The sequence below is a fragment of the Terrapene carolina genome, unplaced genomic scaffold (genome assembly GCF_002925995.2).
Source record: "Terrapene carolina triunguis isolate 2854851 unplaced genomic scaffold, T_m_triunguis-2.0 Scaffold96, whole genome shotgun sequence".
NCBI classification, from domain to species: domain Eukaryota; kingdom Metazoa; phylum Chordata; order Testudines; family Emydidae; genus Terrapene; species Terrapene triunguis.
In genome coordinates this window covers 39,367,808-39,379,840 of record NW_020664447.1, presented here as the reverse complement: position 1 = coordinate 39,379,840, position 12,033 = coordinate 39,367,808, and the positions used below count along the sequence as shown (strand labels likewise).

The following is a 12,033-nucleotide window of genomic DNA, read 5'->3' as shown; positions in this document are numbered from 1 at the left end:
ACAACATCTGGGCGGAGGGACCACTTGTGATTGTGAAATGACCTGCTGAGATGATCGGCCAGTTCATTCTGGGAACCTGAAAGATACAATGCCTCTAGATGTATCGAGTGGGCGATGCAGAAGTCCCACAGCTTGAGGGCTTCCCAGCATAGGGGAGAGGAATGAGCATCACCCTGTCTATTTATATAAAACACTGCTGTCATATTGTCGGTCAATACCAATACACATCTGCCCTCCAGATGGGCCTGGAACGTCTGGCAAGCAAGGTGACGGCTCTTAGCTCCTGGACATTGATGTGCAGTGAAAGTTCTGCCTGGGACCAGAGGCCCTGAGTCTTCCTAAGTGCTCCCCACAACCTATCACCGACACATCCATTACTAGAGACAGCAAGGGTTGGGGCCCGGAGAAGGGCACTCACACACACACTGCTAGCAGGTCGAGCCATCACTTGAGGGACTCGATAACTGGGGGAGTGAGTGTGATCAACTTGTCTAGGTGGTCTCAGTTCAGCCTGTACACCAAGGCTAGCCAAGCCAAAGGGGATGGAGCCGCAGCCTAGTGTGCTGTACTACATGCTTGCGGCCAAATGGCCGAACAGCTTCAGGGAATTTCGTGCCGTAGTGGTGGGGTATCGCCTGAGTTCCTCTATGATGGCGCCCATGGAGAGAAATCAAGTTTCCAGAAGGAATGCCCTGGCTTGACCAGAGTCTAGGAGAGCTCCAATGAACTCTATTCTCTAAATTGGGATTAGGGTCGACTTGGCCATTCAGTATCAGGCCGAGCTTGTGGAAAGTCGTCCAAACTAGGCACACAGGGACCTCCACCTGGGCCCTGGAGCGGCCTTTGATTAGCCAGTCATCAAGGTAGAGGAATACTTGCACCTGCCATTTCCGCAGGAAGGCTGCCACGACAGACATGCACTTGGTGAACATCTGAGGGGCCACCAAGAGGCCAAAGGGGAGAACCGTAAACTGATGTTGAGTGTTGTTAACCACAAATGGAGGAACCGTCTGTTGGACGGGACTATGGACACGTGAAAGTACGCGTCCTTCAAGTCAAGTGCAGCGTACCAGTCCTCTGGATCCAGGGAGGGGATAATAGAAGCCGAGAGACCATGCGGAACTTTATCCCTTGGCCTTCGGGATTAGGAAATACCAGGAATAGAACCCACTACCCGTGAATTCTAGAGGGTCCTCCTCTACCACCCCGAGTTGTAGGAGCATTTGCACCTCCTGCATGAGAAGTTGCTTGTGAGAAGAGGGACAGGGAAGGAGGGTGGGAGGAAACAGAATTAGAGAGAATATCCCAATTCTACTGTCCTCAAGACCCATTGGTCCGAGGTAATTTGTGCCTAGGCATGGTAGAAATGGGAAAGACTATTCACGAAGGGAGGGGAACGATCTGGGATCTGAACTGGTGCGTCGCCCCCAGGAGTGCCTTCAAAAGTTTGGCTTGGAGGTTGAGGGCTGCTTTGCTGAGCCCTGACCCTGGTTAGAGGAGGACTGAGAGGGTCTCTGTCTGTTACTCCTGCCTCGCTTCCTACTATAGTCCTGTCTAGGAGGAGCTGGGTAGAAGCGAGGGGCGGTCTGCGGTTTAAAATGCTTCCTTTGGGGGGCTGGCATACAAAGCCCGAGGGACCCGTGAGTCCTTTAGGCTGTGAAGATTAGTGTTGGTTTGCTCCAAGATGATCCCTACACAGTCGAAAGGCAAGTCCTGAATGGTCTGCTGGACCTCATGGGGAGTCCTGACACCTGAAGCCATGAGCTCCTTCTCATGGCTATGGCTGTCACCATGGTATGGGTTACCAAGTCTGCCGAATCTAGGGAGGCCTGTAAGGAGGTCAGCAAACTCCAAGCAGGAGTCAGCCGAAAGTAGCTCCTGAAATTTGGACATGTTCCAAGAATTAAAACTATAGTGGCTAAGGACTGCCTGCTGGTTGGCAATGTGAAGCTGGAGCCCCCCAGTAGAATACAGCTTCCTACCGAAGAGGTCCAGCTTCTTCGCCTCCTTGGACTTAGAAGTCGATCCCAGTTGTCCCTGCCTTTCCTTTTGGTTGGCAGCCTCCAACACCAGAGTGCCCGGCTGAAGGTGAGTGAACAGGTACTCATACCCTTTTGAAGACACAAAATAGTTCTTCTCCACCCCTTTAGCCGGGGGGAGGGGGGGAAGAGAGGCAGGAGTTTGCCACAATGCTTTACTAGTGTTATGGAATGGTCTTAATGAGGGGCAAAGCCACCCTCAGTGTCTTTCAAGCAGCAGAATGTCAACCATGGGGTTGGTCTCCTCCGACACTACCTCAGCCTGCATGCGCAAATTTGGAGCCACCCTTCTGATCAACTCCTGGTGGGCTCTGTTGTCCATGGCTGGCAGCATGGTGGATGTGCCCGCCACTGCTTCATCAGGGGAGGATGAGGAAGATGCGCGCGGGGGCACCGGGTCTTCCTGACCCTCTGGCTCATGGGGATCCCCCTGCGCCAAGATGCCCTGCATGGTTTTGGTCTCCAGGCCCGTCTCGGTACCAGCCCCAGTGCCGGGTCCTGCTGCAGTCTCAGTGCTGGTCTGCATGCCAATCTCTTGTTCTTGTGGAGGTTCCCGGACTACAGATGTTGATGATGGAGGGGCCCATGCCTCCGAAACCACTGACAAGGATCTGGACCCTGGCCCTTGGGCTTAGTGGTAGGCCCACGAGGTCCGGAAGGGCCATTGAGCTTGCACCTGCCACTTCGGAGGGCATGACATGATAGGCAATGGCTGCCCTTCCTCTTGTCTGGAGCAGTGCAGAGAGCAGCGCCGGCTTCGCCTAGAGGCATACGATTCCACCTCCAAGTCCAACGAGGATTTGGACCCGGGCAACCAAGGCGGTGCGGAGCGAGACGGTGCCAGGGAGCAGTGCCGAGGTGAGGGCGAGCGGTGCCACATCATCGCCGGCTTGCCCCTAGAGGGCAGGGTGCCTCTTTGCGGTGCTGGTGCCCATGCAGGGGACTGCACCATCATCGCTATGAGGTCCCTATCCATCTCAAAGGTGTCCGGCATGGAGGGAAGGTCTAGGTCCTCTTCCTGACACACCCGCACCGGGGAGTCCACTACAACCAGACTCGACGGACCTCCCTGTGAGGCCAGAGTCGACGGTGCCAGCTGAGTTGGAGACGGAGCAGAGTGTCCCAGTGCAGGACGCACCCCACTGGTGCCTTCTCACTCCACTGCTTTAGTGGGAGAGTGACCTCTTTTAGTCTTCCTTCTTTTGTGCGGCACTGGCAAATGGGAACAGTGCTAGGCACCAGGGAATGGTGGTGCCGAGAGTCCCTGGAGCCAGAGTCCTTTCTTGGCACTGCAGACTCCTTTACTAAGGCCAGTGCGATCTGCACTGAAGTGCTGGGCTTAGGGTCAGATGCCGCCTGTACCAGCTGGGGACGAAGGGCTGACTCCATGAGGAGTAATTTCAGCTTAAAGTCCCTCTCCTTCTTAGTCCTTGGGCGGAAGCCTCTACAGATTTTGCACTTCTCAGTCTGATGGGCTTCCCCCAAACACTTTAAGCAGGAGTTTTGTGGGTCTCCCTTTGGCATAGGCTTCAGACAAGACCCGCAAGGTTTTAACCAAGGCATGCTCCAGTCCCCAGGAGGGGAACCTGGTGGGGGAACCCCCAACTGAAACTTATCTAAACTAACTAAGAACTACTTGAACTAACTAATACAAAATTTTCAACTATTTACACGTACAACAAGAAAGAGTCCACTAGGGGATCACTTCCCATAGCAAGAGAAGAGCTGCTCCAACGACCGTCACTGGTAGTAAAAAGGAACTGAAGAGGCAGCGGGTCGGGCAGGGACCTATATACACCGCCATGAAGGTGCATCCAGGAGGCTCCACAGCTGACCAGACGGGTACCACTAGGGGAAAAACCTTCTGACGACTGTGCACGTGGCAGGCACACACCTACTTGGAATCAACATGAGCAAGCACTTGAAGAACTACTCATACTTAAGCATGTGGATAACTGCTTTGCTGAATCAGGACTATAAAACAGTTTCTTTGCAGCTCTCCATTACTTACTGTACTTTATACCGATGATACTACTACTTTCACTTCATTATTGTAGTGTATGAAACATGTCCATTGTATTATTGAAAAATTCTAACAACAGAACATTAAAAATACTGATTTTGCACTCTAGCACCTATCTTCAAGGATCTGCATATCTTCTTATTCCTGTTCCATTTCTTCTTATTTCCCTTCTCACTCACTTCACTATTCCTCCCTCACCACTCCCTTTGAAACCTTTTCTCATGTATTTTCATTTTTTTCCCATGCCAAGTTCGGTGCTTGGAATAGTTTCTCACTTCTTGTGCAATAAGGCCCTGATCCAGTAAAGTACTTTGGAACAAATGTAATTTTAAGCATGTAAGTAGTCTCACTGAAATTATTTGGACTATGTGTGTGATTAAAGTTACACATGTGCCTATGTGTTTTGCTGGATTGAGGCCAAACTGGCACCTTCTGTTCTTTCAAAGCATTCCTTAAAGCTTACAACTTCCACAAATCCCCTGAGAATTAATCTACCAATGAAATATATATTTAAAAAAACAAAATAAAACAAAAAAACCTCTAAGAGCTGTCCTCCAGGGCATTCTGTATGGTACTATTAGTGCTGAGGCAATGACTGTGTCTTCCTTTATGTATTAATTCAGCAGCAAACAGACAACTCTCAACAACAACAAAATCAGAATCCTGCAATTAGTAGCCCAAGTCTACTTTCTAGGGGCACATGACACACAGCAGACAGGACAAAAATATTCTGCAATAAATAGCTGTAACACTGTTTTGCAAATAGCATTTTCTGTCCATTTTACTTACTTTTTTTCCTATTTGAAACCTTTAGTCTGTGCATACTGAAAACCTGTGAGGTAGAAAAATGAGTGGAGATTCTTGCTGCTAGGAGCTATACAGCAAAAACATTTTCTGGCATTTGTCTAATTTCTTGTCTGTCAAGCAAAAAGTAATCCTATCAACTTGGATCCAAAAAATGGTCGTGTGTTTATATGTCAATCCATAGTATGGATCCCCTATAGTAAAACAATATTATAATGCTCTAACCTCTGGGTTAAAATTTATAAGGGCACCTCCTTCTTCTCCTCTCTGTTTCTCAAAGTAGTACTGATCTGGCTTTGACACCTAACTCTGGGACAGGGTTCGTAACTGTGAATTCTGAGCGGAGACAGGTGCTTAACTTCCTCCGCACGGCAGGGTTTAGGCCAGGGGTGGGCAAACTTTTTGGTCCAAGGGCCACATTGGGATTGCGAAACTGTATGGAGGGCCGGGTAGGGAAGGCTATGCCTCCCCAAACAGCCTGGCCCCTAACCCCTCCCACTTCCTGCCCCCTGACTGCCCCCCTCAGAACACCCGACCCATCCAACCCCCCCGCTCCTTGTCCCCTGACCGCCCCTTCCCGGGACTCCCCGCCCCAACCGCCCCCCCTGCTCCCTGTCCCCTGACTGCCCCGACCCCTATCCACACCCGCACCCCGACAGGCTCCTCAGGACTCCCACACCTATCCAACCACCCCCCTGCTGCCTGTCCCCTGACTGCCCCCCTCAGAACTCCCAACCCATCCAACTCCCCTGCTCCCTGTCCCCTGACTGCCCCCCAGGACTCCCTGCCCCTTATCCAGCCCTCCCCTCCCCCCCGCTCCCTTACCATGCCGCTCAGAGCGGCAGGACTGGCAGCCGTGCCGGCAGGCTGGAAACAGCCGCGTGGCAGCATAGCTGTAGGGGAGGTGGGACAGCAGGGGAGAGGCTGGGGGCTAGCCTCCCTAGCCGGGAGCTTAAGGGCCGGCTGGGCAAGACGGTCCCGCGGGCCGGATGTGGCCCACAGGCCATAGTTTGCCCACCTCTGGTTTAGGCCAAACCTCTCTGCTTGTTATTTCCTACTGGCATGCTTAGGCGGCTCCCCAGTCAAACTGCTGGCTTTTGTGGATCCCATTCTTAGGTGCCTAATTCTCCCTTTCATTGTATCAAGAGCCTGGGCACCTAAGTCGGCGTTCTGAATTCTACTAGCTGGATAAGTGCCTAAAAGATAGGGACTGCAATACTCAATATTGCAGTGCCTAAATCCCCCTTGTGAATTCCACCCTTGGAATGAAATGGCCTATTAAAGTACCTGTATAATTGCATGAGCGTGCTTGGTGTATTAAATCTATATGGAGCAGAGGCTGCTATTGCTCCTGCAATGTGACCTTGCCAGCAGATTGGATAACACCATATGTCTTGCAGTTTTTGTTTTGTCCAAACTAAGAATCTAAAAACAAACTATAAACAGCAAGAGAGATTGGCAGCTGCACAGATTAATATTGGAGCAGTCTCCAATTTTTTTGTTTTCTTAAAGAAAATTGTATTGTTTAAAAAAATAAGGTAATGTTTTAAACTTCACTGCTCTGAATAATAATAATAATAAAGAGAAGCCATTACATTTCTCTCTGTAACAGTAGCCTGCTTTTGCCTTTAAAAAGTTTGAATGTTAAGCTAATGCGGTGATCTAATTATTGAACACGCAAGAATCACCAGTCAATCAAACTATGTAGTTCTGAATGCTCAGCTAATTGAGCTCTAACTGGCTGACCATCCAAAACTGCTTCAGAATTCTAAATATCATTACTTCTGTCTCTCTTACTAAAGTGGAAATAGCCATAAAGAATATAGATGTGCTCTAACCAGTATCACAGAATCCATTGAGAAACCCTCCCTTTGAAAAGACAGAAACTATGAAATACTGGTAAAAGTATTCCTGTGCTGGATGTCAGCTGGAGGCCCTCAACCACAGAGGCAGACTTAAGCAAAAGTTTAAAGAACAAAACAAAAACAAAAACACACACAAAAACACAACCCTAGGGCAGAGTCTCTAACAACAAAGAGACAGGATCCAGAAAGAAGCTAAAATTGGAGATTAAGAGAACTTCCGCTTTCTAAAACAATTGAACCTTTCTGCTAATTTTCTCTTATCCTATTCAGATCATAAGGGCAGCTCCATCATAAGCTTCCACATACTAGAAGTGAATGATTTCCCTGCCCAGTATGCCAAGAACTAGAAGCTTCTGCTCACCATTGCTGAAAATCAATATACACAAAGGGCCAGATTCACCCTTACCTTGATTAGCCCCATTGAGTTCAATGGTACTACTTACTGAATAAGGAAAAGGTGGCAGAACATGGACTCGAGTGACTGGGAATGCAGTTGTGGCTCTTAGCCACCTACCATACACTAGCTTTTTGGTAGATCATGGAAACCACCTTACCTTGCAGTTTCTTCAACACAGCCACTTCCATTTTCAGGACTTGCTTTGGTTGCTGAGCTGACTCGACCTTTAGTGCAACATTTTCCCGGGTGAGCAAGTCCAGAGCATCATAAATTTCTCCAAACCCCCCACCTCCTATCTTCCTCAGCTGCATTAAAAAGAAGCATATAGGGGAGACAAAAAGACAAAGGAAACAAAATATATTAATATTTCTATGCATTGTTCTCCTAGTAGGAAACTATATCATGTTACTACCATTTTTTAACTAATATGATTTCACCTTTAGTGTGGGCAAGAGGAGTCATGTTTAAAAATGTGTCAGCTCATTGTGATACCATAAGAGGACCCTAAGGTTAACTACTATCAGCTAAACCACCTTGTCCCCCACATCTACGCTAGGTTTTACATAGTGTTTACCATCATGTTAGTTAAAATGTTTTAGTAACATAATAACATTTCCTTATGTAGAGATAGCCAAAGAAAGGACTCCACAGTATACCCAATATATTCATTCCTCATATACTAAAATAGCACCTAAACCCCAAAACAAACAAAAAAATTCATATATCAATGTACAGTGAAATATTAAAAAATATGCCCTCTTTTCTTCTTCAGGAATATATACTTTATCAAGTGATTCATCCCCTGTTGTCCAGCCCCAGCTTCTGGCAGGCAGAGGTTTAGGGACACCCAAAGCATTGAGTTACATCCATGATCTTCATGGCTACTAATCATTGATGTACCTATCTTCCAGAAATTTAACTAATTATTTTTTGAACACAGATATACTTTGGGCCCTCACATCTCCTGGCAATGAGTACCCCATGTTGACTGTTCATTGTGTGACAAAGTATTTCCTTATGTTTGTTTCACATCTGCTGCCTATTAATTTCATTGGATGACCCCTGTTTCTTGTGTTATGTGAAGAGATAATCAACATTTCCTTATTTACTTTCACCACATCATTCAGGATTTTATTGACCTCTATCATATTCCCCCCCTCAGTCATCTCTTTTCCAAGCTGAACAGTCCCAGTGTTTTAAATCCCTCCTCATATGGAAGCTGTTCAAAACCCCTAATCATTTTTGTTGCCCTTCTCTGTAACTTTTCCAATTTTAATACACCTTTTTTTGAGATGGGGCAATCAGAACTGCATGAAGTATTCAAGGGATGGGTGTATGGATTTACATAGTAGCATTATGATATTTTCTGTCTTACCAGTGTTAGGAGGAAGTAACAAGAAGTGTCACAGAATATTTAGCTGACACGTGATATGTTCAGAGACAATATTAGAGGGTAGCCTTTCAGCCCCTGCTTTGGAGTTCACAATGGGCAAGTCTGTTCTTTGGTATGGTAAAAATTAGATTTGTTTCAGCCAGTGATTTGATTGATTTTGTACAACTATCTCCTTCCACCCCTACTGTTCCAAAGCGATTAAAGTAGGAATGCAGTGAAGAAGGGCGCCGGGGGGTGGGGTGGGGGGGAGAAGGGGTTACATTAAGAAATATACCCTATTGCATTTTTACCACTTTTGCTCTGGAAGGGCTGCCATCATTTTCTAAGCACTATTTGCTAGGGTCACCTGACTACATTATCCTGAATGCCATCTAAGTATTCTGTGAATCTGGAAATCATCCAGCTAGAAATCCAGCCAGCACATTAGCCTCTCTTTAGGATTTGAAGATGGAGCTAACAAGATCTACTGTATGTGATTAACCTAATGGAGAAGGGCAGAGTAATTTTTTAAAATAACCTAAGTTCCTACTAAGAAGGAAGAACCTGATGATACATGAAATATTATTTATTCATAAATTTTACTTGTATTTTTTAGCTCATATACTGTAGCACCCCACCCCAATACATCTGTCTGTATTGAGTATCAAAAAATGAGGACATGAAATGCCAAATATGGAATTTCTGGGAGTTTCACATCATAGCACCTTTCAGAAGACAGGTTTATTAGGTCACTTTTTTGCAGTCCATAGCAACTGTCTCCTTTACTATAAAGAATAAAGTACACCAAAAATCTCCAGATAGGGACCTTCATAAGTCACACGAATCTTTATCAAATAAATACTTTATGTTCTTCCTTGCTAAGAGCATATCATTTTGAGTAAAATGTGTTACTGGTTGCCTGGGCTCTGTCCAGTTTGCATACATTTATAATATGCCAGAGTTTACTGAATAGAAGCAGTTCATTTCTGTAATTAAGGAGGGTACTGCTAAGTCAGTAGCTTGAATATGACCTGCAAAGGGTTCGTTAAAAAAAAAAAAAAAAACACACAACACAACAAAACTGAGTTTGGACTATTTTTCAGATGAATAAAAGTGGCATGAAATATTGAAAACTGAGCATTTTGGAAGGGAAAAGATTTTTAGCCAGACTGTTCATAACTATTTTAACACCTATTTAACTTCAATAACAAGTTAACATTAGGAGAAAAAAAAGTCTATTAAAGGGACACTGTCACCTTGAAATGAAATAATTAAAAAAAAAAAAAAAAATTAGATCTGGAAATTTTTTCCTTTATTTTAATTACAAGCCCCCCCCCAAAAGAAAACAAATATTTTCTTTTTTCCTGCTTTATTTTATTCATTTGACAGTGCTTTGTATTTAGTCAATTGGTTTCTCACTTGTTCTCCCTTGCAGAAAGGCCCCGTATAATCATCAGCAGAGTAACAAAAAAATCCCTTAAATATAAGGAGTTATACACACACACAAATCAGGACATAACGGTGCTCTGAGACATTGGAACCTTTTAAAAATGTCAACATCCCTTTCTTTTTCATTTAAAATGTACACAATGTACAGTAACTCCTCACTTAAAGTCGTCCCAGTTAACGTTGTTTCGTTGTTACGTTGCTGATCAATTAGGGAACATGCTCGTTTAAAGTTGCGCAATGCTCCCTTATAAAGTTGTTTGGCAGCCGCCAGCTTTGTCCACTGCCCATTGCAGCAAGCTGGTGGGGGCTTGGAACCAGAGTGGACTGGCAACCCCCCTAAGTTCCCTGTGCAGCAGCTGCCCAGCAGGCTACCAATTGCCGGCAGTTCAGCTGTCCCTCCCCCCACTGCCAAGAGCTGCTTCCCAGAGCCTCCTGCCCTTTGCCTTAGAGCTGCTCCCCAGAGCCTCCTGCTTGCTGTGCAGGGGAGGGGGGGAAGAGGGGGACTAATGTCAGGGTGTCCCCCTCCCTCCTACTCCTGCCCCCCCGCTTACCCCTTCTCCATATAGAGCAGGGGGGAGACAACAGGGCTCAGGACGGAGAGAGCTGGCGGCAGCTGCTGTCTCAACTTCCTTATCTTTTTAAAGGCAATGTACTTAGAATGTGGTGTCAGCATACTTAAAGGGGCAATGCGCATCTCTCTCTCTCTCCCCCACACACAGGGTGTGTGTGTCTGTCTGCCATGCTATCACCCCTCCCTCCATTCGTGTTGCCTTGTAGAGTGTGAGGCTACATTAACAACAATGTGTTAACCCTTGAGGGCTCAGCCGAATGCTAGTTCATCGTTTAGCAGTAAGGCATTCCCTGGGAAATATCACACCCTCTTCCACCCTCTAACTTCATCACCTCAGCCAAGCTTCACAATCATTATTGCTGTGTACAGTATTAAATTGTTTGTTTAAAACTTATACTGTGTGTGTGTATATATATATATTATATATAATATAGTTTTTTGTCTGGTGAAAAAAATTTCCCTGGAACCTACCCTCCCCCCGCATTTACATTAATTCTTATGCGGAAATTGGATTTGCTTAACATCGTTTCGCTTAAAGTCGCATTTTCCAGGAAAATAACTACAATGTTAAGTGAGGAGTTACTGTATACTCATGTATAACATGTATGTGCATACATGAAACATGTGTATGCATAAGAGCCTTTGTGGGGGGGGAGGGGAGGGGAGAGGGAGGACTAAAGAGAAGACAAATCCTGATACTTTAAAGGCGAAAAGAAAAAGAAAAACAGTTATTCAGAAACCAACAGACAAGTCCAATTTTAAAAAAAGAAGTCCTTTACAGGTCACTTTTAAGATGGAAATCATAGAGACTAAAGATCAAACTAATAACAAAAGGGCAAGGTAAAAAGAAGGAAGATAGAGCACACAGCACAAAATCATGAACCAATGGCTGAAAGTTGAAGCTAGACAAATTCAGACTGGAAGTAAGGCAGAAATTTATGACAGTGAAGGTAATTAACCATTGGAACAATTTACGAAGGGTCGTGGTAGATTCTCCATCACTGACAATTTTTAAATCAAGATTGGATGTTTTTCTAAAAGATATGCTCTAGGAATTATTTGGGGAAATTCTATGGCCTATGTTATACAAAAGGTCAGACTGGATGATCACAATTGTCCCTTCTGGCCTTGAAGCCTATGAAACATGAGCAGGGAAAATATACACGGGGGAGCTAACAATGGCTTCATAAGGGTGTAGGTTTGACTAGGAGCTATATCTGCCGATAGGCCTGAAATCCAAAGTCCACTGAAGTCAACGGAATGGGCTTTGGGTCATGCCCTATATGCCCTTTTTATAACCTGACCTGGTTCCCCACCTAGAAATGTTCCCAAGTTATAAAGAGACAGTTTGCCAATAGCAGTCATAGGAAGCTAGGGAAGCCAATCACTGAAAAAGAAAGAGAGAGAGAATTACAACTGTAGAGAGATAATTACAAAAATAGCACTTAGTTGTGCAGGTTTGTTCGGCTTTTCTTTTAAGCTCTAAGAACTCAAAATTGGTAGCTTTTTAGAA

The 12,033-nt window shown here is 45.6% G+C and overlaps 1 protein-coding gene across 1 annotated transcript in view; it reads right to left on the bottom strand.

Annotated features, from left to right (window-relative positions):
- Positions 1-12,033, bottom strand: part of TTBK2 (tau tubulin kinase 2) — a 212,099-nt gene that overhangs the window by 160,615 nt on the left and 39,451 nt on the right. Inside the window, exon 2 of the mRNA XM_026651392.1 lies at positions 7,286-7,433. Coding sequence (XP_026507177.1) covers positions 7,286-7,433 — 148 coding nt within the window. The remainder of the gene's footprint in view (positions 1-7,285; positions 7,434-12,033) is intronic.